Source organism: Lacerta agilis, chromosome 1 (assembly GCF_009819535.1).
Source record: "Lacerta agilis isolate rLacAgi1 chromosome 1, rLacAgi1.pri, whole genome shotgun sequence".
Classification (NCBI taxonomy): domain Eukaryota; kingdom Metazoa; phylum Chordata; class Lepidosauria; order Squamata; family Lacertidae; genus Lacerta; species Lacerta agilis.
In genome coordinates this window covers 91157723-91178383 of record NC_046312.1, presented here as the reverse complement: position 1 = coordinate 91178383, position 20661 = coordinate 91157723, and the positions used below count along the sequence as shown (strand labels likewise).

At 43.2% G+C, this 20661-nt stretch overlaps 1 protein-coding gene across 1 annotated transcript; it reads right to left on the bottom strand.

Annotated features, from left to right (window-relative positions):
• Positions 1-6205: 6205 nt before the first annotated feature.
• On the bottom strand, positions 6206-20034 carry LOC117054472 (glycerol-3-phosphate dehydrogenase 1-like protein). The gene is made up of 8 exons (XM_033163348.1): positions 19731-20034; positions 13242-13419; positions 11535-11675; positions 9982-10120; positions 9248-9360; positions 7612-7845; positions 7044-7150; positions 6206-6388 (listed from the first exon to the last, which is right to left on the bottom strand). Exons 1-8 carry the CDS (start codon positions 19769-19771, stop codon positions 6292-6294), a joined length of 1050 nt encoding a protein of 349 aa, XP_033019239.1. The 5' UTR covers positions 19772-20034; the 3' UTR covers positions 6206-6291.
• Positions 20035-20661: the final 627 nt, after the last annotated feature.

The following is a 20661-nucleotide window of genomic DNA, read 5'->3' as shown; positions in this document are numbered from 1 at the left end:
CAGCCTTTTGGTACAGCTTTAGGATGCTTCCAGAACTGTTACTTGCTTTGTACACTCTGGTGATTTGAAGATATTCTCTGAAGTATCTGCTGCTCAGAATATGGAGGAACTTTTCAATAGCTGCACATCATGCACTTTTGATATTCTAAATAATGAAAATATTTAATCTCCCCTTAACTTATTGAAGACCAACCACTAAACTAAAGTATTATGCTGTCATTTTGATGCACTTAAGCCTTCAATCCTAAGCATACTTGCTAGGAAGATTTGCATCTTAGCAAGCATGTCTAGGATTGAACATTCCTAAGTAAACTTGTTTGGGGTTAGGTTACTCATGTTCTGTTTCTTACAAGGTAATTTGAAGAAAGGAGTAGCCCTCACTGCATTGGCCTTCTTCAAATGCTGGTATACAGCCAGTCCTTGGGGGGGGGGGGTTTCCCATACACTTAGGTGAGTAGGCCAGAGGAAGAGTGAAATCACTGAATTAATAAGTTTGAGGGGGCTTTAAAAATCAACAACAAACTGTGATACTTACAGATTCCATACTGACACCTTTGGGGCCGAAATGTGGGTTTCTATTATCAGTGACCCTATTCTGGTTCTTGGGTGAAAGAATTGCTGAGCTCAATTACCGTATTTTTCGCTCCATAGGGCGCACCGGACCATAGGGCACACATCGTTTTTAGAGGAGGAAACAAGAAAACAAAATATTTTTCTGGTTTTCCTCTTCTAAAAGCCCCCTCCCCCTTTTGAGGATCAGCTAAATGTTTTGCAGCTTTTTTGCAAAGGGAAAAGCCCTGGTTTTTTTGAAGATCAGCTAAAAGTTTTGCAGCTTTTTTGCAAAAGGAAAAGCCCTGATTTTTTGAGGATCAGCTAAAAGTTTTGCAACTTTTTTTGCAAAGGGGAAAAAGCAAAGAGGAAAGCCCTGTTTTTATGGGGTTCAACTCACATTTCTGCAGCTTCTAAAGGAAAGGGAGCCTTTTCTACAGTTTCCAGACAGATAATCTAATCAGCCAGTCACATGTCGCTGGGGAAACAAACAACCTCCCTCTGCAGCACATTCAACAATGGAGGCCTGGGCAAGAGGGCGGGGCTGAAAGGGAGCAGGGGACTCTTATCTCTCTCCCGATCTCTTACTGATCAGCTGCTGAGCGGGGTCCTTTCAACACCCCCTTATATCTTTGTAAAATAAAAAGCATGATCCTCTTTTGGCCCCTGGGCAATTCAGCTCCAGGGACCACCATTCGCTCCATAAGACACACAGATATTTCCCCTTACTTTTTAGGAGGAAAAAAGTGTGTCTTATGGAGCGAAAAATATGGTATGTTGGGTACATGAAGACTTGTAAACTTTTATTAAAGTATGCTGCTTGTGCCACTAAGAAATTGCTAAAAGTCAGTCAGTGAGCAACTTGTAGATGAAGAATCTGTTCCCGTAAGACTGAAAAATCCTCAGGGATCATAGTTCTGATAACTTTCCTTTCTTGCAACTGGCACAAATTGGTTTTGTCTTGGGACTGGAGGGGGTCACACATGGTCCTGCTGATCATTCTGATCCATTGAAAGCAATGCTGCACCAGCAGAAGCAAATGTTTGCCTAAATCTTCCAGTCCTCTCAAAAAGTGTGCAGTGGTAGCAGGCTGATCAGCATAGTGAGATCAGAAACTTGAGTGGAATCAGGTGAACTCTTCCATTAACAAGAAATGCAGTCTCTTTGAAGAAAGTACATTGGGAGTGGCTAACCAGATGTTGGACCATAACTCCCATCCTCTCCAGCTTGGGTGGTCAAGGGTCCAAATACAGCTGGAGGGCTAAAGGTTGGCCACCGCTGCTCTAATAGTGCCTGCTAGATTTCTTTTCTTAAAATAAACCTTATTTTTACAAAGAGGGTTTGTGTGAATACAGCTAGTCAGTAAACTGCTTCCTACCTGAAGCATGGGAAAGCTCACTGAAGCATTTGAGAGGGGATATCCTCCAATGATGTGAATATGTGTACACTACTATAAATATACTATTTATAAAACACACAACATTAGCCTTAAATAAGCGGGGAGGGGGGAGGCATGGAAATAGCAATAAAATATTAGGGTTAAGAAATGCTTTAAATGTGTCCAATTTGAATATGAATGAGAATTCTCTAAATAGATCTATAACTCAACTAATATAATAGGAAATGATTCCATGGAACATGGAGTAAAGACTAATTCTTATCTGTGCAATATTAATAGAACTTAAATAGCATCTTGTAAGGATGCTTTTATATACTTGAACATTTTTCTCATTGTTTGTCTTGAAGCAAAACAATTGCACTGTATCAACTTTTTGGCTAACTTTGTGTATAGACATTTTTACCAATGTTAATGAATTTGTGTCGTAAAAATAGAACATTGTCCTGTTTGAGAAATGGTTTTTCTTCTGCTAGGCATTTGTCCATCTGAGAATGTAATGAAATGGAGAAATATATAAAGGTCCCCGTAAAAGTTGCAAGTTTGTAAATATGTTAGCATAGAACTTAAGAGAGCATTTGAGTGTGTTACCTTCCAGCGCCTTGGCATGCAGCTATTAGTTGCTTTTATGCAAAATACAGTTTTAATATGAGATTCTAGTTATACCTGAGAACATGGTAGCAACTTATAATCTACAGCCCTAACCGATGTGACTGGTATTGATTACTGTGTTTAAAGAAATGCTCCTTAGTTAAAATATAAGTAGTCTATTCCTCTCTATGAGTTAGACAAATTCTGGTTGATTAGCAAAGGTCAACACATCTAAAACATATTTTACTGTTACAGAACAATCTCATGTGCAGGAAGCAAAGTCTGCTGCCACTGCTGTCACCATCGTAGATATCTCAACTGCTTCTGGACATTTTTTCTGAGCAGGGGTCACCAAGTCCTTGGGCACATTTGCCAACCAGAGAAGCTGTTGTGGGCAGCACACTCTCCCTCCCTCCTGAAATTAGGCTTGGCAAAAAGCATGTTTGCTGCCCTGCCTCACCCAAGCATTGTGGCAGGGAGAACAAGCAACCAACCTTCCTGAAGAGGGCAGCTGGAGAAACATGAGCTATCTATTTATATGTCGCCTACACACCAAAATGGCATTAACCTTCCCTTGCAATTGCAGTCTGCAGGAAGAAAAGCCTTCTATTGGAGTGGCATTTTTGGAAAGGGAGCATTATGCCTGGGAGGGAAAAGGATAATCCTTCCCCCTCCAAGCAATTCCCATGGTACAATAAAGCTGGGGGCAGGGAGCCCCATCATTGGCTACAATAGAAGGCTTCTTCAAGGTTAATTTCAACAGAGGAGGGGAACTTCCACCTCTACATGTACACGTGTATGCATGTGTGTCATGTTAGCAACTCCAAGATGCAAGAGGGTAGCTGATTGTGAGAGGATCATTGGGAGTTGATGCTATGCTTGAGGCATTCGTAAAATGTATTAACTGCTTCTCGCCTCAGATTAGACAAATTAGATTAAATTCTGCAGTAGAATAATGCTTCCCACACTGGAACAAATAATTTCATAAAACTGCCTCTCTGTTTCAGGTACATTTTGTTCTTTGGGGATGCATTGAGATTTCAAGTTTATTAGAATGAGATTGAGTGTTTCATCAAAAATGGGTCAGGGTGGTGTTTTTTTTTATAAAAGAGAGAGAGAGAGAGCAAAAGTAACAGTAGGAAACCATAGGCTATTTCAAAATACAGAATATAAGAGCACATTCCTGACTCAGGACAGAAATCAGTAGATGCAGTTGAGTTAAACTGTATTTACATTTCAACTATTACTATCATTAATTAAATTTGTATACCACTCTCCCTCTGAAGATTACAGGGTGGCTCACAACAGAAACCTGTGTCCATTTTTTCTAAATACAGTCGTACCTTGGATCCTAAACGCCTTGGTACTCAGACGTTTTGGCTCCCGAATGCCACAACCCCGGAAGTGAGTGTTCCTGTTTGTGAACGTTCTTTGAAATCCGAAGGTCTGACAGGGCTTCCGCAGCTTCTGATTGGCTCCAGGAGCTTCCTGCAGCCAATTGGAAGCCGCACTTTGGTTTCCAAACGTTTTGGAAGTCGAACGGACTTCCGGAATGGATTACATTCGACTTCCAAGGTATCACTGTACAAAATAACACTGCCACCATTCTTCTTGGCAAGCACATGAACAATAGGTGCATTACTGTATTTAGCCTGACAAGACTCCTCACCATGTTGGCATTCACTAGCCTACCAGTCATTCTAAACAGGGAAAGATGTTTTCTGATGAATTGTCATAAGGAAACATGACCTATGTTTTACTTGATACTATAGAATGCTGCATATCTTAGTTATGAGGAAGGAAATGAATGTTAAAGAAATCTCCTACATAAAGCTGCTCATTTTAAATATTTTAATTGTGTTAGGTCCCAGTTATTGTACAGATATGCTCAAAATAAACCTACTTGAAATATTAATTTTAGCTAGACAAGTTTCTCCATGCCAGTGAGCTGTTTTATATTTCAGATTCCCAACTTGAACTCGTGGAAGGGTTTTATGAGAGCATACTTACATTTTATCTTATTTTATTTTGTGTGGCTTGAATAAGGTATAGATTGTTTGGGGAATGGGGGGGGGGGTTCTTACCTATCTCTGCATATGTGGGCCAAAGCAGACACTATGCTTATCTGAATTAATTTCTATGAATGTTATACAGTTTATAACTGGGTAGTTTAAAATCCAGTATAAGCTGTGGATTAGCAGTAGAGAACTGTCTGCAGATGCACATCTCTTGAGAACCAGGATCACAACTGAGAACAGTAATACAGTTAGAGTCCGTATATATGTGCAGTCTGTCACTCCGTAGTACAAAATGTCAACATACATTTTTACATGTAAATTGTACTTGCTGATTGATACAACATACTATTTATGCAGAACTGTTCTTTTCCACTTCTTGTCATGAGTGGACTTCAGGCTGGATTATGTATGTGGTGTTTATATGTGCAATCGATTTATTTTTAAAATATGCGGAAGATTCTTTTAGCATAAACAATTTGAGCATTAGTGTCAAAATAAAGAACCTTGTCTTTAAAAAAATATTTGGTCCTTTTTTGTTCACAGAAAACACACACTTTCTAGAAAGAAATTGTTCTGTAGTGAGAAATGTAGAATACACTGCAGCTGCTCCGAAAAAAACCTGAATTATTCAGTTGAGTGATAAGCATACCATTATGTTAAACTTTTCAGTACTGTTCTACTTTGTTTTGATATCACTTTGGGATGCTTCATGGGAATTATTTCATTCATAAATGAAATTGTAAACAAAAGGTATTTAATTGCCTCATGGGAATTTGACCAAGCTTCCATGTGTGTTTAAGCTCCATATAACTGTATTTTCCTCCATGGGCTTAAATTTTCCCTCAGGACTGTGAGGGAAAGCAGTTTGTCACTGATGGCATAGCTTTATGGGGAAGCTACCAATAGGAACGCAGCTAAAAGAAGAGCTGAGAGCCAGCAGTGGACTGAGAAAGAGAAATCTAAGATTAGGGTGGGCAGAGGTGAAGTAGGATTTGAAGAACAGGGCAGAGGAAGTGAAACTGATGGGGCAGATCTCCCCCATCCCTGCTGGAATTGGGGGAAAGACAGGAATCCTAAGGAGGCCAACAAAGAACAAGGCAGGCAGTGGGCAGGAAAGAATGGGACAAGCTGTGGAGCCATTGAAGGGAGGCACCAAAGAGGGAGCAGGAGACTGTGGCAAAACGTACAATAGCTGGAGCATTTTGGCTTGACAGTGAGCTCCCTGCCAAGTGCTACCCCATTCAATTTCACAAGTTGATTTCAATTACCAAGCCAGGCTTTTTTGGCTATGGCTTTCTGCTTCAGTAAATCCAAGTTGAAACATTAATGTGTCACTCAGGGGAAAGAAAGGTTCAGAAATTAAAGACACTGCCTCAGGAGGTTCTTAAATCTTTCACTGTAGGTCTTTAACAAAAGGCTCAACAAGCGCACCTGAACAGGAACACACTCTTCTGTTCCATGTCTGAATTCTCATGAGTAACTTTGAAATGACACCCTCATTTTCAACTTATGAGCCCTATGTAATATCCTCCGCTTCTCTGGCTTCTGAAGTTTATACTGAGATGTAGTATCTAGATGACTTCACTTTCTGTGGAAATAGTTACACTGTTTTTCTGTAAAGCCTGTGACAATGAACACGGAGTACAGATGATATTGTTTTGCTTGCTTTTATTCAGCATGGTCAAACTGACAGAATCCTCGTGCAGAGATACTTAATTGGCAAGTCACAACACTATCTTACATGTGTTCCGGATGACTCTGCAAACAAGTGATGAACTCTTTGATAGACTTCCCTTCATAGCAGATCAGGTAGACGTTTACAAATAATGGAAACCTGGGAGAAATGCAATTGCTAAAGTAAAATTTCATGCAAAATACAACCAATTAAATTTTTTATCGGCAAGGTCATTTTGAGCTGGCTTTTCAGAACACTGCTGATGCATGATGTAAACTTTATCATAAGATACAGGACAGAATACTATCAAAATATATTAAAGCACTGTAGCAAGTATGAATGGGAGAATATCAATTTCTGTTTCTCTGTGTCTCAACATTTCCACATCAATTTGCAATTTTTTAAAAAAGAAAAGCCTCATGAAAATTCACCAGCATTTTAAAGCTGATTTCTCCTTATACACATTATTTACAAATCAGTTTTCCATAATTTAATGCATTTTATGTGTTATTTTCACTTAGATGTGCACTTTATCCTGCTATATGCGTTTTGTAAACATTGCTTAGCCATAGAACTACATGCAAAATTCAGAGAAGTGTGAATTTTGAATGACGACTGTGTTTTGGTTCCCATACCTTCTCAGAAAGTGTGAATTATGTAAGTTCACCTTTAAATACAAACTTATCCCCCAACCCTAGTGATGGCTAACAACAGAGACACCCAAGAGTTTTTCTGTGGCCAAAGGAGCCAGCAAAGTACAGAGAATACTCTGACTTCTCAGACAGGGTGTTTACTAGAAAGTCAAGCTACATACTTGTCAACCATTTTCTTCTGCTTCAGGATTTTGTAGACTTCAGCAGATGTTTGAGGCCCTTGTAGCTTTTGCCCATTCAACATTTCTTTTTCTAGCTGTTCAATTGTCTGGAAATTATTTTTAAAGAGTGTTAAATCATTTGCATTTGGTTTAAAGGAAACTGCATCACTAAACTCCATTTAAAGCTAAGTAATAAATGTGATGAGATGGTTGGACAGTGTTCTCGAAGCTACCAACATGAGTCTGACCAAACTGCGGGAGGCAGTGGAAGACAGGGGTGCCTGGCGTGCTCTGGTCCATGGGGTCATGAAGATTCAGACACGACTAAACAACAATAAATGTGAAAGTGCTAAAGCCGGAACTCCCTTTGCACAAGATTATTATTTCCATTCTTTGCAAAAGAGAACAGACTCCAATCTAACAATACCTGAGATTGGGGGGAGCCAGTAATCTACCAGTGATCTACGAGTAGATCACGATCTACCTGTGGAAGTGCCTGCTGTAATATACTATTTGGATACACCCCCTGACCCCCATTACAGCAATTAATCTTAGGGGAAACACTTACTTTTCCACCACGTGCAAAAGCTTCAGCCACCTTCCTGTTGCGTCCCCCGTAGCATGTGGTAATCAGATCAGCAACACCACAACTTTCCAGAAATGTATTTATTACTACGGGGCCTTTGCAAAAGAGTTTAGCAAAGGCAATCATTTCCATTAGGCCCAGACGAATCACAGCTGCCTTGGTATTGTCACCTTGGCCCAACCCATCACAAAAACCAGCCCCTACGGCAACGATATTCTAAATCCAGTTGGGAAAGGGGGAGAGAAGAAGGAAAAAAATCACATGAGACAAAGGCATCACGTTTAATGACTTCAGAAAGCATGAATGCTTAGCAAAAGGTGCCATTCACAAATGCATTCCAACAGCTGCATTTCTCCACTCAATTGCTCCTAAATGCCCCCAAGTGCAAAACTGCATGCAATTCAGTGGTCTATTCAGAGATATTCAGCAAGTGGTGTCTGCAAGTCTGGTCAGTATAAGAAGTGCTGCTGCAGTTGAAGAATATGCTGCTAAAATATGTCTTGGTAGTGACAAGCCACACTTCTTGTTTTTCTCCACAGGATCAAAGCAGCTGGTGAGACATTTCCATAGAATCAAAACAGCTAATGCGGTGTATCTTTGTACTGAATGTTTTTAAGTGAGATAGTAATATAAGGGAGGGATCATAGCTCTGTAGCACATGGTTTTTAGGCGGAAGATCCCAAATTCCCTTGCATCTCAAATTAAAAGCATCAGGTAGAGAGGGTGATATTAAAGGGCCTCTGCTAATGACAGCAGTAGACAGGACAGAGCTGATCTACAAATAGTCTGACCTAGAAGAAAGCAACTTTGTATGTATTACAGTGGTACCTCGGGTTAATAACTTAATTCATTCCGGAGGTCTGTTCTCAACCTGAAACCGTTCTTAACCTGAGGTACCACTTTAGCTAATGGGGCCTCCTGCTGCCACCGCACGATTTCTGTTCTCATCCTGATGTAAAGTTCTTAACCCAAGGTACTACTTCCAGGTTAGCGTAGTCTGTAACCTGAAGCGTTTGTAACCCAAGGTACCACTGTATAGAGTAATGCCTATGGTGATGTGTGGACGCTGGTTTTTCGTCCTCTATCAGAAACCTGAGAAGAAGTGTTTCACAACACATTATAGTGGACAAAAGTGTGTGCATGTTGTCCCACCTTCAACAAATCTCTAAAAAGTACTTTATCATATGTCCTACGAACTCCAGTGCAGACGTTGTCTAGAAAGTCACCTAAAAAGTGCGCAACATAAAACTAACGGATCTCACTTTAAAAAATAAGTAATTGGACATATTTCCCCGCTGCCTACATCAAAGCCAAGAAAACTCACTTGAGAACAGTGTGTCCAAAGGATTACTTTTTTTCTGAGGTGACAAGTCACATATATTTGCTTCCTAATTGTCCAGCCTATATCAAGGCTATTGTCCAGCTTATATCAAGGCCATTTTTAATCAGTATAGCAAGTGGGATGTAAGTGCAGTTCTCCCATTTTACAGATTTGTAAAGCCAATGAACAAATTAATGAGAAAACATATTAATTTTTTTTTTGGAAAGCCTAGCTGGCCACACCGATTGCAAAAAAAACTTTAATTGGCCTCACAATATTTGATTTGGAATTACTCACTTTTAAGGCTCCACAGAGCTCCACGGTGTCACAGTCATCTACCACAGTAATTCTGAAATTTGGAGTTTGCAACAACTCTTTATATATCTTCCCACTTTCAGCATTTTTGCAACCTATGGAAAGAAGCACAGCAAATTAGGTTTGAGGTGATGGCCAAGTAACAGCCTATCATATGACTTGGACTTAAAAGGAAGCATCTCTTCTAATCTCAGCTGTGCTTGTGACTCACCATTAGATATACCCAAACCCAGTAAGCTTTTTATAGGGAGAGATGCTCAATAATGATGTGTAAATATGCTTTCAGTGCTGTGTTATCAAAAACACAAGAGTGCCTGTATTCAAATGCTACAAACATTTCCATTTGCAAAAGGATGGGCAATTTAAAAAAACCACCTGGGTCAGCTGTGAGTGTCAGTGAGATGTAGAGGTTAAGAATGTTGGACTAGGGAGAAACAGATTCAAATTCCCACTCATCCATGAATCTCATTGGGTGACCTTTTACCAGCTGCTACCTTTCATTATTGCAGGGGTGTGCAGAACACTGCAACAACAAACAAAAAAGTTGGCAAGTTTTTTGGGGGTGGGGGGAAGTCTCATCACAGCAGCTATAGATCCACAGATATATATTCCAGATCACCACAAAGTGGAGCAGGGGAAACATTCTGGATCTATATTCTGAATAAGTGGACTGAACTGATCCCTGGTTTAGTCATTAGTCTTGAACACAGAATTACCAATGGTGGTTTCACAGAACTTTTCATCTGCCACTTCGTTGGCGATGTTGGCTCCCATGAGTACACTGACTTCTATTTCCAGCTTCTCTCGAATGATGTCCGATATGAGTTTCAGTCCTTTAGGGCCTTCATCTATGCCCTGTTTAACAGGAAGGCAGTGAACAAAAGTAAGACTAGCCTTCCTTGCACTTCAGTAGATGAAACATAGATCTGATCCTGTTGTACTCTATGAAATTGAACACGTGCAGGAGCCGTTTACAACAAAGGGTAACCGGAACAGACAGAACGTCGTCGGGTTGATATATATCTTGGTTATGACCCACACAGTACATTTCTTATGATTGTTTGATGTGTGTTACATAGCCAACTTTTTATATAATAACATAAGCTTTAGAAAATAAAATAATATATTGTGGGGGAGCGACTAGTCCATTCCAAATATGGCACTTTTGCCTTCTGTTCTGCAGCTTGGGGTGTCCATAGTTCTTGAAACCAATCCAGGGGCATGGTTCATTCAGACTGCAGGCAGAGGGGGAGTCTGCTCTAGAGTTACTATTATTTATCACCCAAGGCAGGTTACAACAATTAAAACACAATGTTAGAAACAATTTTGTCTGCACCCCATAGTAGCCAACTCCTAGGGACAATGGGGGCTTCAGCCTTCCCAATAAAATATTTGAGGGGGCTGCCCCCCCCCAAAATTGATGGGCATTCCCATTCAAATAGTGTGTGTACCGTGTCATGTTGTGATGATCTCAGGCAGGCAAGCGAGCCCCGATAAGAAGTAATGACTCCAGCAGTTTTATGTTACGTTTATTTACAAAAAACAACAACCCCACACACCTAGAGCACAGCTTTTCACCTGCTCGCATTGACGATAGTTGGTCAGTCTGAAACTCCACCCCTTTCACAGCAGGAAGGATGTCAAATTCCCGCCCTTCCCCTCTTTCCCTTCCGTTGTCCTCTGACCTTATCCAGTCTCCTAGAACGGGGACTGAGAGGCTGGTCTTCCCCCACCCCACTTCCACTCGACACACTCTCAGTCCTCTGCTTATCTGCTGATTGCCTAGCAACACACCAGCTGATTCCTAACTCTCCCACTTCTTGAGAGCTAACAGTGTCTTCTTCTAGAAGTGGGGTCAAACTACCCCTTCTCCGCTCTGTCAGCAAGTTCTCATTTGCAGAGTCGGTCTCTCACTTAGCTCAATTTCTGAGTCTGACTCTTCCCCCGAGCCACGTTCCTGACACATGTTATCGATTATGCAGGGCAGGGCTTACCTGGGCCCCCACAATATTTTATTCAGGTTGGTGCCCCTGCTGCACCCTATATGCCAGGCTTCCTCAAATTCAGCCCTCCAGATGTTTTGAGTCTACAATTCCCATCATCCCTGACCACTGGTCCTGCTAGCTAGGGATCATAGGAGTTGTAGGCTAAAAACATCTGGAGGGCAGAGTTTGAGGAAGCCTGCTATATGCAGTCATGACCCTGGAAATTTCACTGTTCCATTTTCTCCCTAACCAATCCTACCCCTTGGGAAAGGTTCACAAATTACCTTAATTAGCGAAATTCCAATGGCTCCTTTCTTTACATGGCCAGTTAGCTGCTGACAGATTTTAGGAATGAACTGATGAGGTATAACAAATATTATAATGTCTGCACCATTTACTGTTTCTGCTGGGTCTGCTACAGCAACCTGAGACAAAAGAAGAAGAAAGTTTAAACATTATATTATTGAAAAACAAACAAGGGCAGCTATCCAGCAGCGTTTCCCATAGCAGCAAGAGTGGATTGAGATGACATTCACATATATACACATTCTGAGCATGCAATGTGTATTTCCTGGGGTTGCGCATGCAGGAAGGCACATCCATATATGCAACACAAGTATTTCCTGCAGCAGTCTTAATATGGCCAGCTGTCCTGAATTGAGGTCCGTACAAAATAACATTGATCTACCAACTCACATGAAAACACAATGTTCAACTTCATAACTACACATGAATTTTTGGAGAGAGAGATACCACGCTTTTACATTTATATTATTCAGATATTTAAGTAAACATAGATTTAAGCTTTGCATCTGAAAAACTTCTTGAAGTATCTTAGCTCAGTTCTCTTAGCAACCTAATTCTATCAATGTTTGCTCAGAAATAAGTCCAGTGGTGTGAGGCTTGCTTTCAAGTACGGTAAGTGTGTATGGGATTATAGCCTCAAGCTTGGCAGCCACTTGGAGGGCGGAGGCATAGCTGTCAACTTTTCCCTTTTCTTGTGAGGAATCCTATTCAGAATAAGGGAATTTCCCTTTAAAAAAGGGGGAAAGTTGACAGCTATGGGGGGAGGATCAACCTCCTGTCCTGTCTTTGTCGTGCACATTCTACAATTTGGGACACAATGGTCTACAGCTCCTCAGAGTATTCTGGAATACCAAGTAGGATTGGAGACAAATAATGTATCTAAGCCTGTTGTTGTTTAGTCGTGTCCGAATCTTCGTGACCCCATGGACCAGAGCACGCCAGGCACTCCTGTCTTCCACTGCCTCCCACAGTTTGGTCGGACTCATGTTGGTAGCTTCGAGAACACTATCCAACCATCTCATCCTCTGTCGTCCCCTTCTCCTTGTGCCCTCCATCTTTCCCAACATCAGGGTATTTTCCAGGGAGTCTTCTCTTCTCATGAGGTGGCCAAAGTATTGGAGCCTCAGCTTCAAGATCTGTCCTTCCAGTGAGCACTCAGGGCTGATTTCCTTAAGAATGGATAGTTTTTATCTAAGCCTAACCAATTGCAAAACTCACAAGGTTCTTGCATTGTTCTGACAGCTGTGCCAGGATTTCTTCTCTAGTTTAGATAATGCACAACTCATATCAATGTCTGTGTGTACCTATGCTGCTCTTTAATCAATTGCATTAACCTTCTGATATATTTTGAGTCCAATTCTCTTCTCAGTCTGCTCCTGAGAAAGCTACACAGCTGTTCTGCTATGTCGTTGTCGTTGTTTTTAAAGAAAGGGCAGATTTTTCTAAGCTTGAGGAGTGCGGTTGGGGTGGAAGAAAGCCAAAAAGGAGAAGCATGGGAATAGGGTGTTTAGCTCACAATGTTAAGCATGAGCCTCATAAAAAGTGAGAGACTCAAAATGCAGCTATTGTACACTAAATTCCCAGCGTGGAAGCAGCCTTTGTTACTTTGAATTGCAGTTCATTATGGCCCAACTACACTACCTTTAAAACCTGAAACTACAGTTAAGGAGTTACATTGAACTTACCACGTTATGAGGTAGCTTATGACCGGGGAGATACTTCACATTCTCATGGTCTTGGTTAATTATTTCTGTGAGTTTTCGCCCATCGATTTGCTCTTCAAATACCCACATATTTACAGTAGGGTGGAATTTGAGGGATTTCTCAGTATTTTTGCCTATGATTTTTGCAATGGCAGTTCCCCTTTAAAGATAGAAAAGCGGTGGAAGCAGGGAGAAAAAGAAGGCAAATAATTAAAGGCAGGGTTAATTGCATCCCCATTCACCAGAAATGTATGGTTGCACAAGTACTATATCTCAAGAATTTGGACACAAGCAAAAGTTGCATAGTAATTTGGATTTAGCAAACTTTATAAAGCTTTACCTCCTAAACCACTGAGTCTAGGGCTTGCCGGTTGGAAGGTTGGCGGTTCGAATCCCTGCCACAGGGTGAGCTCCCGTTGTTCGGTCCCACCTAGCAGTTCAAAGGCACATCAAAGTGCAAGGAGATAAATAGGTACTGCTCTGGTGGGAAGCTAAATGGCGTTCCCGTGTGCTGCTCTGGTTCACCAGAAGCGGTTTAGTCATGCTGGCCACATGACCCAGAAGCTGTCTGTGGACAAACACCGGCTCCCTCGGCCTATAGAGCAGATGAGCGTGCAACCCCAGAGTTGTCCACGACTGGACCCAATGTGTGTACTACCAGAATACAACATATGTGCTGTACATATGCACTGCTCGTGCACTTTGGATGGTCACTTTGGTGCTGCTAATATAGCAGTTTGACTTCATCCGTTGAGGTGCCCTCCATTGTCTTTCAAGACAGACAGATGCCAAAACCAACATCCCACATCAAAATTCCATGTGGGTTTTTTTAGCTAAGAAAATTACCTATGTCATATTTAGGCCCAAGTTTTGACCAATAAAACCTTATGGCTCAGGACCACAATACCCCCAAGGACCACCTCTCTCCATATGAGCCTATCTGAACCCTGAGATCGTAATCTGAGGCCCTTTCTTCATGTGCCTCCTCCATGAAAGGTCTGGAGGGTGGCAACATGAGAACGGGCCTTTTCTGTAACAGTTCCCTGTTTGTGAAATACTCTCCCCAGGGAGGTTCTTCTGGCACCTTCATTATACACCTTTAGGCGCCAGGTGAAACCGTTCCTCTTCAACCAGGCCTCGGGCTGATTGATATCCAATGCCCTTTTAAATGTGATGTGGGAGGTTTTTTTTTGGCTTGTTTTTGTTCTTATTTTTAGTCTGCATTTTGTGTTTTTATATTGCAAATTATTGTCAACCATCATGAGATCTACAGATGAAGGACAATATTAAACTTAACAAATAATGAAATTAAAAATGGGGAGAAATGTCGGGGAACATACTTCTGTACACAAACCTTACTTCAATTATCACACCATCTTGCTTAATCTCTGTAACAATAATTCCTAGTGCTTTTCTCCTTATTCCATGCAAATAGAAAGGAAACCAGGAATTCTGTCCCCCAGGGGCATCGCAAGTGGGGTGTGGGGTGTATGGTCTGCCCCAGATGTCATGCCTAGGAGGGTGAAAAACTCCCCTGGGTGGATTGGCGTGGCAGCGCTCGCATCCCCGGCGGGCGGATTTTCGCGATTGGGCCGATTGCTGTTGTGAAAATCCGCCCGCTGATCGCACAAATAAGCATGGTGATCAGCCTGGCACCCCCCCGGCGGGTGGCATTTGGTTTCCCCCACCCCCCGGTGGGCAGCACTCGCATCCCCAGCCGGCAGTATTATGCAATTGGCAGGCAGATTTTCATCATCGGTGGGCAGATTTTCAATGACAAAGATTGTGCCAACCGCGAAAATCTGCCTGTCAGGGATGCGAACGCCGCCTGCCATGGCGTGCCAGCCTGGAAGGCTCCTGCGCTGGAGCACCCCCCTGCAAGGCTTGCCACTGCAGGCACACCCACCTGGGAGGCTATCCCTGCCCCCCGCTCTGGGCGCTGGAGCACCTAGCTCCACCACTGCTGTCCCCTCAATTGCTTCCGTGGGGCAACATCAGAGTGTCACCATTGCAGATCCAGTGAAGTTATACTGTGTTTTTCTAAGCCCATTAATGGTATTCAAGGTCATTCAAGCAAATCCTCATGAGAGCTATATCTGAGCGCCTTGTGTTGTGACTGAACAAGTGAAAGTAAAACAGAACCTGGGAGTCCCAAAATTCTGTCAGCAAAATTGTATCTCTAGCTGCTCCACAGAAATGTAAGCAACATAGAGCTACAGCCGAGAGACCAGTTGAAAAGCTTTTCAAATTAGTAGTACAAATAAAGTTGGGTTTTCGGGTGGTCTGAATGTGTTGAGCTACCACAGACTTCACACATAAGCTTCAAAACTCACCTCTCTGAAGTTAGAACTTAAATCAATCTTTAAAATGCTGGCAATACCTTCTTGCATATGTCTGTGTGAAGCATATCTAAGGCAAAGGTCATCTCAGCTAAGAGAAGGCTGCTATATCAGCATTGGATCTCTCTGCCTCACTGAGCCGTGTCCTAGCAGCTGCATTCATAAGAAGGCAAAAAGCTTTTGGCAGCTTGTATGTTTCTTTATTAATATATTTATATTCCCCTAATGACTCTACAAGATAGCTTGTGATACCTATTAAATCTGGACTATTGAATATTCAGGTTCACAAGTTATATACAACAACCTAGGAGAGCTCCCAACCCACAGGTCAGCAGCAAGATTTCTCCTAGTCCAGGGATGGAGAAACCTGTGGCCCACCAGAGATAAGCAGACAAACTACTCCTTAAGACTCTTCAAGCAAAACTTTTGCACATTGGTTAGTTAGTCACACTGATTAAAGAAAAGTAAACATTTGCATAAGGTGGGGGATTCAAGTCCCCATTTGTGATTGTGGGTATTGAAAAGGAACATTGGTTGTTCCAGAGCCCATGCCAACTAATCTGAAACAGGAAGGTGTGGTATTGAGCTGTCCAAGAATCAGGTTTGCATATGTCATACCTGACATCAGTTTGATGACCACATTTTCAAAATGTTGATTTTGTTTGTCAGTTTAACAGCTAATAAATAAACAGCTGATAATAACAATAAAACCAAACCAGCAGCAAATCGGAAACCATTATGGAAAATAAAGATTTCAAGGTCTGAATATGAAACCTCCAAAAACAACAACTGAGAAGCTGGTGTTTAGTATGCAAGGGGTTGTTTAGATGTTTTTGAAAGTACAGTATTGCTGACCATTGAACTTTCACATCTATTTTGGTAGCTTAAAGGAATGCAACCCTGACTGCAAATGTTACAGATTAGCTTGGAGGTTAGTGTCTCTGACTCAACTCACAAACAAAAAAGCTCAAAATTTCCCCCCACCTCTGAAGGACTCTGACTTGTAGCCTATCACATGAGAGCTGCATCAGCATTTTGGGGTGCTGGTGGGATGTGGGATGGGTTGCAAGGCCAAACGTCTAACCTCTGTTAGACACAACCATTCTGCATGCGTACATGAAAGGCACAATTCTTATTTTTTGTAGAGGAGCCAGACATTTTTTCTGAAGGTAGTTCCTGGGTAGCCAGGATATCACCAAAAAGTTGGTATTTGAAGGTACCCATGCTATGCTGTTGTGTCTGGGGCAGCTTCAATTGCGGCTCATTTTGTGTTTGGGTGCAGATAAGAGGCCTTTACCAGGATTGGTGCCATGTTTGAGGGAGCTTGCCAGGGGTCACCTTGCCCAGGGCTCCATCAAACCTAACAATGAGCCTCTGGTGCCCCCACCCCAGTGCTGCCTTCAGCTTTTCAAAGCTTACCAAGGGACTAGTTGAGATGCTTCAGGCACCAGAGAGGCTACATGGGTGGAGTTCCATGAGCACAGCACAGCTCCAGCTACCCAGTACACCCTTGGCCCAGCAACTAAGCAGTTGTAACAGCCACCATCACTTTCCATATCTCCAGTGCTTCTAGGTGCCACCCATGAAGTGTAGGATCTGCTACTGCCAATCTCCACGCAGCTAGAGCTTCCAATGCAACAAAGGAACTGTAGTCATGCAACTGGGAGTGGGAAAATTGCAAGTAGCAGGCAAAGCACAAGGAGCAGAACATCCATATTTTATCTGTCAAGGTACATTCCTGGTGCATTGTGGGTTGAGGCTTAAGGAACCTGCCTACCCTTCTGCAGGGCTTGCCTTCGTAGGTGGACTTAAAGTGCAGGTTTAAGGTGTCAGCTTTTCCTGTGAAAGTATCCAACAGCTTGTACCTTGAATGTGGAGTTGGTACAGTTCATCCATGCTACACTCTGTGTGATCTGTCACTGCTTTGCTCCCTTTTGTCTCCACCCACTCCCTTTTCACTCCTTTAAGAGGTATACAGGTAATCTCTTCCTAACTATCCAGACAGGAATCTTGTGCTGCCGCCCTTGGCTGTTGTGTCCCATCTCACATGATCAGTCTTTTCGTTCTTTCTTCATACAAACAATGGTGAATTTGCACCAAACTACCCATTGAGACATCATTCTAGTATGCCTCAAAGACAGAAAAGTTAAGAATAAAATACACAAATCCTCCCTGTTTTTTTCAAGCTCAACCTCCATCCTGCTTAACATAAATTCTGAAATTTGCCCAGGGTTTACATTATGGAGTATGCATCTCTAAGGTCAAGGAGTTTTATAGCTCACCAGAAAAGGTCACCGAGGTGTACAGCCATAATGAAATTTGTGTAGTTGCAGATTCTATTTATTTATTTAGTATCGTTATTGTGGAATAAGAACAAAGCCCCTTTCATTGGTGTAGATTTCTAGGAGAGTGCCCAAACTGGATGTTAAGAAAACAAAGACCTGTCTCTGAATGCACTGTTCTTTGAAAGAATGGAAAGGTAAGCATAAATCTTTATGTAAATCTGAGCAGAGTAAACTGAGAACGTACATGAAAAGGAGAGGGTGGGGAAGACGGGGAGAAATAGGTATGACTGTAATTAAGTCTTGGCCTGTCGGTCAGGGTGTGTGCAACATTTTTATATCTTGAGAGACCAGTAACTCCTGCAAATAAACTAACATTCCATTTCATAGATGATATCAAGTTATTCCACGCTGCGAGGACATAACTACAAAAAAAAATGCAGGTTTCTCTGTTGGTCTAGGAAATAATTTTTAAAAATCCAAAGTGTCCTTTTTGGTCAGTATTAGTATTTTTTTTCAGTTTGGTCCTATTAACTGTGCTGGTTGGTCCTAATGACTTTCACTTAGACCTACATGAAGCTATTACGGAAAGAAAACATTTGAGAAGAATAAACAAAAACCTTCCCTTTCTGACGCACAAGCACCATCTTGCTCTGCAAGTACGCATTTGGAAACAGTTACCCATGCTGGCTTTCAATGTAGGGCTGATATCACAGGGTATGAAACACAGTAATAATATCACATCTAAAACAAATTTGGGAAATTAAGCCCAAACTGATTTTAAAAAGGGGGGGGGGTATAAAATGTACGACTGTTTCATACCCGTTTCAGGGGAACTCAGCCTGTCAGTGGATATATTCCCTTTGAGGCCAGTGTTCTAGCCTGATCTGCAGGTGCTATAGAAACACATGCAGCATGATTCAGACTGGAAGGTGGAAACGCTGCAAAACAAGCAAACGATTCCCTCTCACAAAACTCTGGAAGGCTGTAGTCCAAAACATGTCTTAGGGAAGCCTGTGGGGCATTTTCCCCGACTAAACTGGTACAGGTCTGTCGGTCAGGGATTTCTAGTCTGTACGACTGTCTACAGCGGACAGACTGTAGTCTGTCGGTCTGCAGCGTTTCTGCTTGGATTACAGAGCTGCTCCGCTCTGTCTTGTCCCTTATTTTATAGCAGGGGTGGCCAACCGGTAGCCTCCCGCTGCTGCGGAACTACAGTTCCCAGCACCCCTGAACATCGGTCCTGCAGCCTGAGACGGATGGACTGCACCAGAGGCTCCCCATTCCTTGTTTTTATAAGGCACTGACATTTCAGGGGAGCAAATGCAGCACCATAGAACATAACAGATGCACCCTCAGCACTACTAGCATGTCTACTCAGCAGGAAGCCCTGTTGGATTCAGTGGGGCTTACTCCCAGGTAAATGAGATGGGATTGCCGGGTAAGCAACCTCGTATGCTGGTTTCCTCTGGACTCTCGTTGGGAACGACCGGGACAATCCAAAGGCGATTAAATTTTCTAAGGTGAAGCGGGGGGGGGGGGGGGGGTGGGATTTTTGCGGAGATGTCCAAGTTAGGACAGATATGGACCTGGCTATGAATGCAGAGCGAGAAAGGAAAGGTGCGGAGAGGGCTGGGCTGACTCCCTCCGCGCTTCCTCGCCCCATCTCGCTGGATAGCCCTTCGGGCACCCTGGGGTTTTGTTGCAAGGCTCGCTCCAGAGAGAGAGGCGCTTGGACCTCTTCTCGCCGAGGGAGCACATGCACCCAGCTCTTGGGTGGGTGGCTGAGTGGGTAGGTGGCTCTCTGCCCCCCTGCGATTCCCCCTCTGCTCCGTCCGAGTCGTACTCACCAGTTCCCGGAACCGATAATGCAGACTTTGAGCGCAGACATGGTGGCTGGGCTCTCCAAGTCGACTCCGGATCCCTTCGTGCCCGGCGGCGTCAAGTTCGGCGCTCGTCCGCTTTAAGTATCCCGGAGGCTGGGAAAGAGGTTTGACACACCCCGGCCTGCATGCGCCGCCTTGTCTGCCGGGATCCAGCCCGCGGTGGAGGGAGGTCAGCCTCTAAAGACCAGTCAGAGAAGATCGGGGTCAGGAAGCCCAGCGGGCCGGCGTTGGAAGGGAGAAGTAGCTCTCTTCCTGCTGGGTGAGCCACCTTAGGCTGCCCAGTGGTGGCTGGTTTTGGTTGGGCAGAAGGCAGGGAGGCCAACGGTAGGGGGAGCCAGAGCCAATGTCAGGCAGAAGCCAACCTATCCTCCTCCCTGGTGAGCTCAACAACAAGGATAACACTGAGACTAAGGAGGAGGAAGCTGACAGCCAGCGTCACCCCCTGGGCTGGTTGATTGGAAGAAAAAAGGCTGGCAGCTGCTGTAGGGCAGGCTGAGCTTGGTGGGGCAGTGCCCCATTTGTCCTAATGGACCAGCTTCCACAGCTTCTGCCAACCCCCAACCCCCACCCACTGTCTTCTTTCTTCTAACCAGCCCAGGTTTGGCACCAGCTAATAGCTCCCTCTTCCTCAGTGTTGCCTTCATGGCACTCAACAGGAAAAGGACAAAACTAGAATGTGTGGGCTCCTTTCAGCCCAGGGGCAGGCTTTGCTAATCTTTTATACTATGGCGCTCTGTGCAAGACCAACATTTGGCATCCCCAAATGGGTATTCTCAATTTTGCACCACCTCAGCTCAGGGCCTGGGGGGGGGGGGAACTGCTCACACTGGCCTAAATCCAGTACTGTTTCAGCATTACCAGTCCTAATAGGCACCAGCTAATGCTGAACATTTTT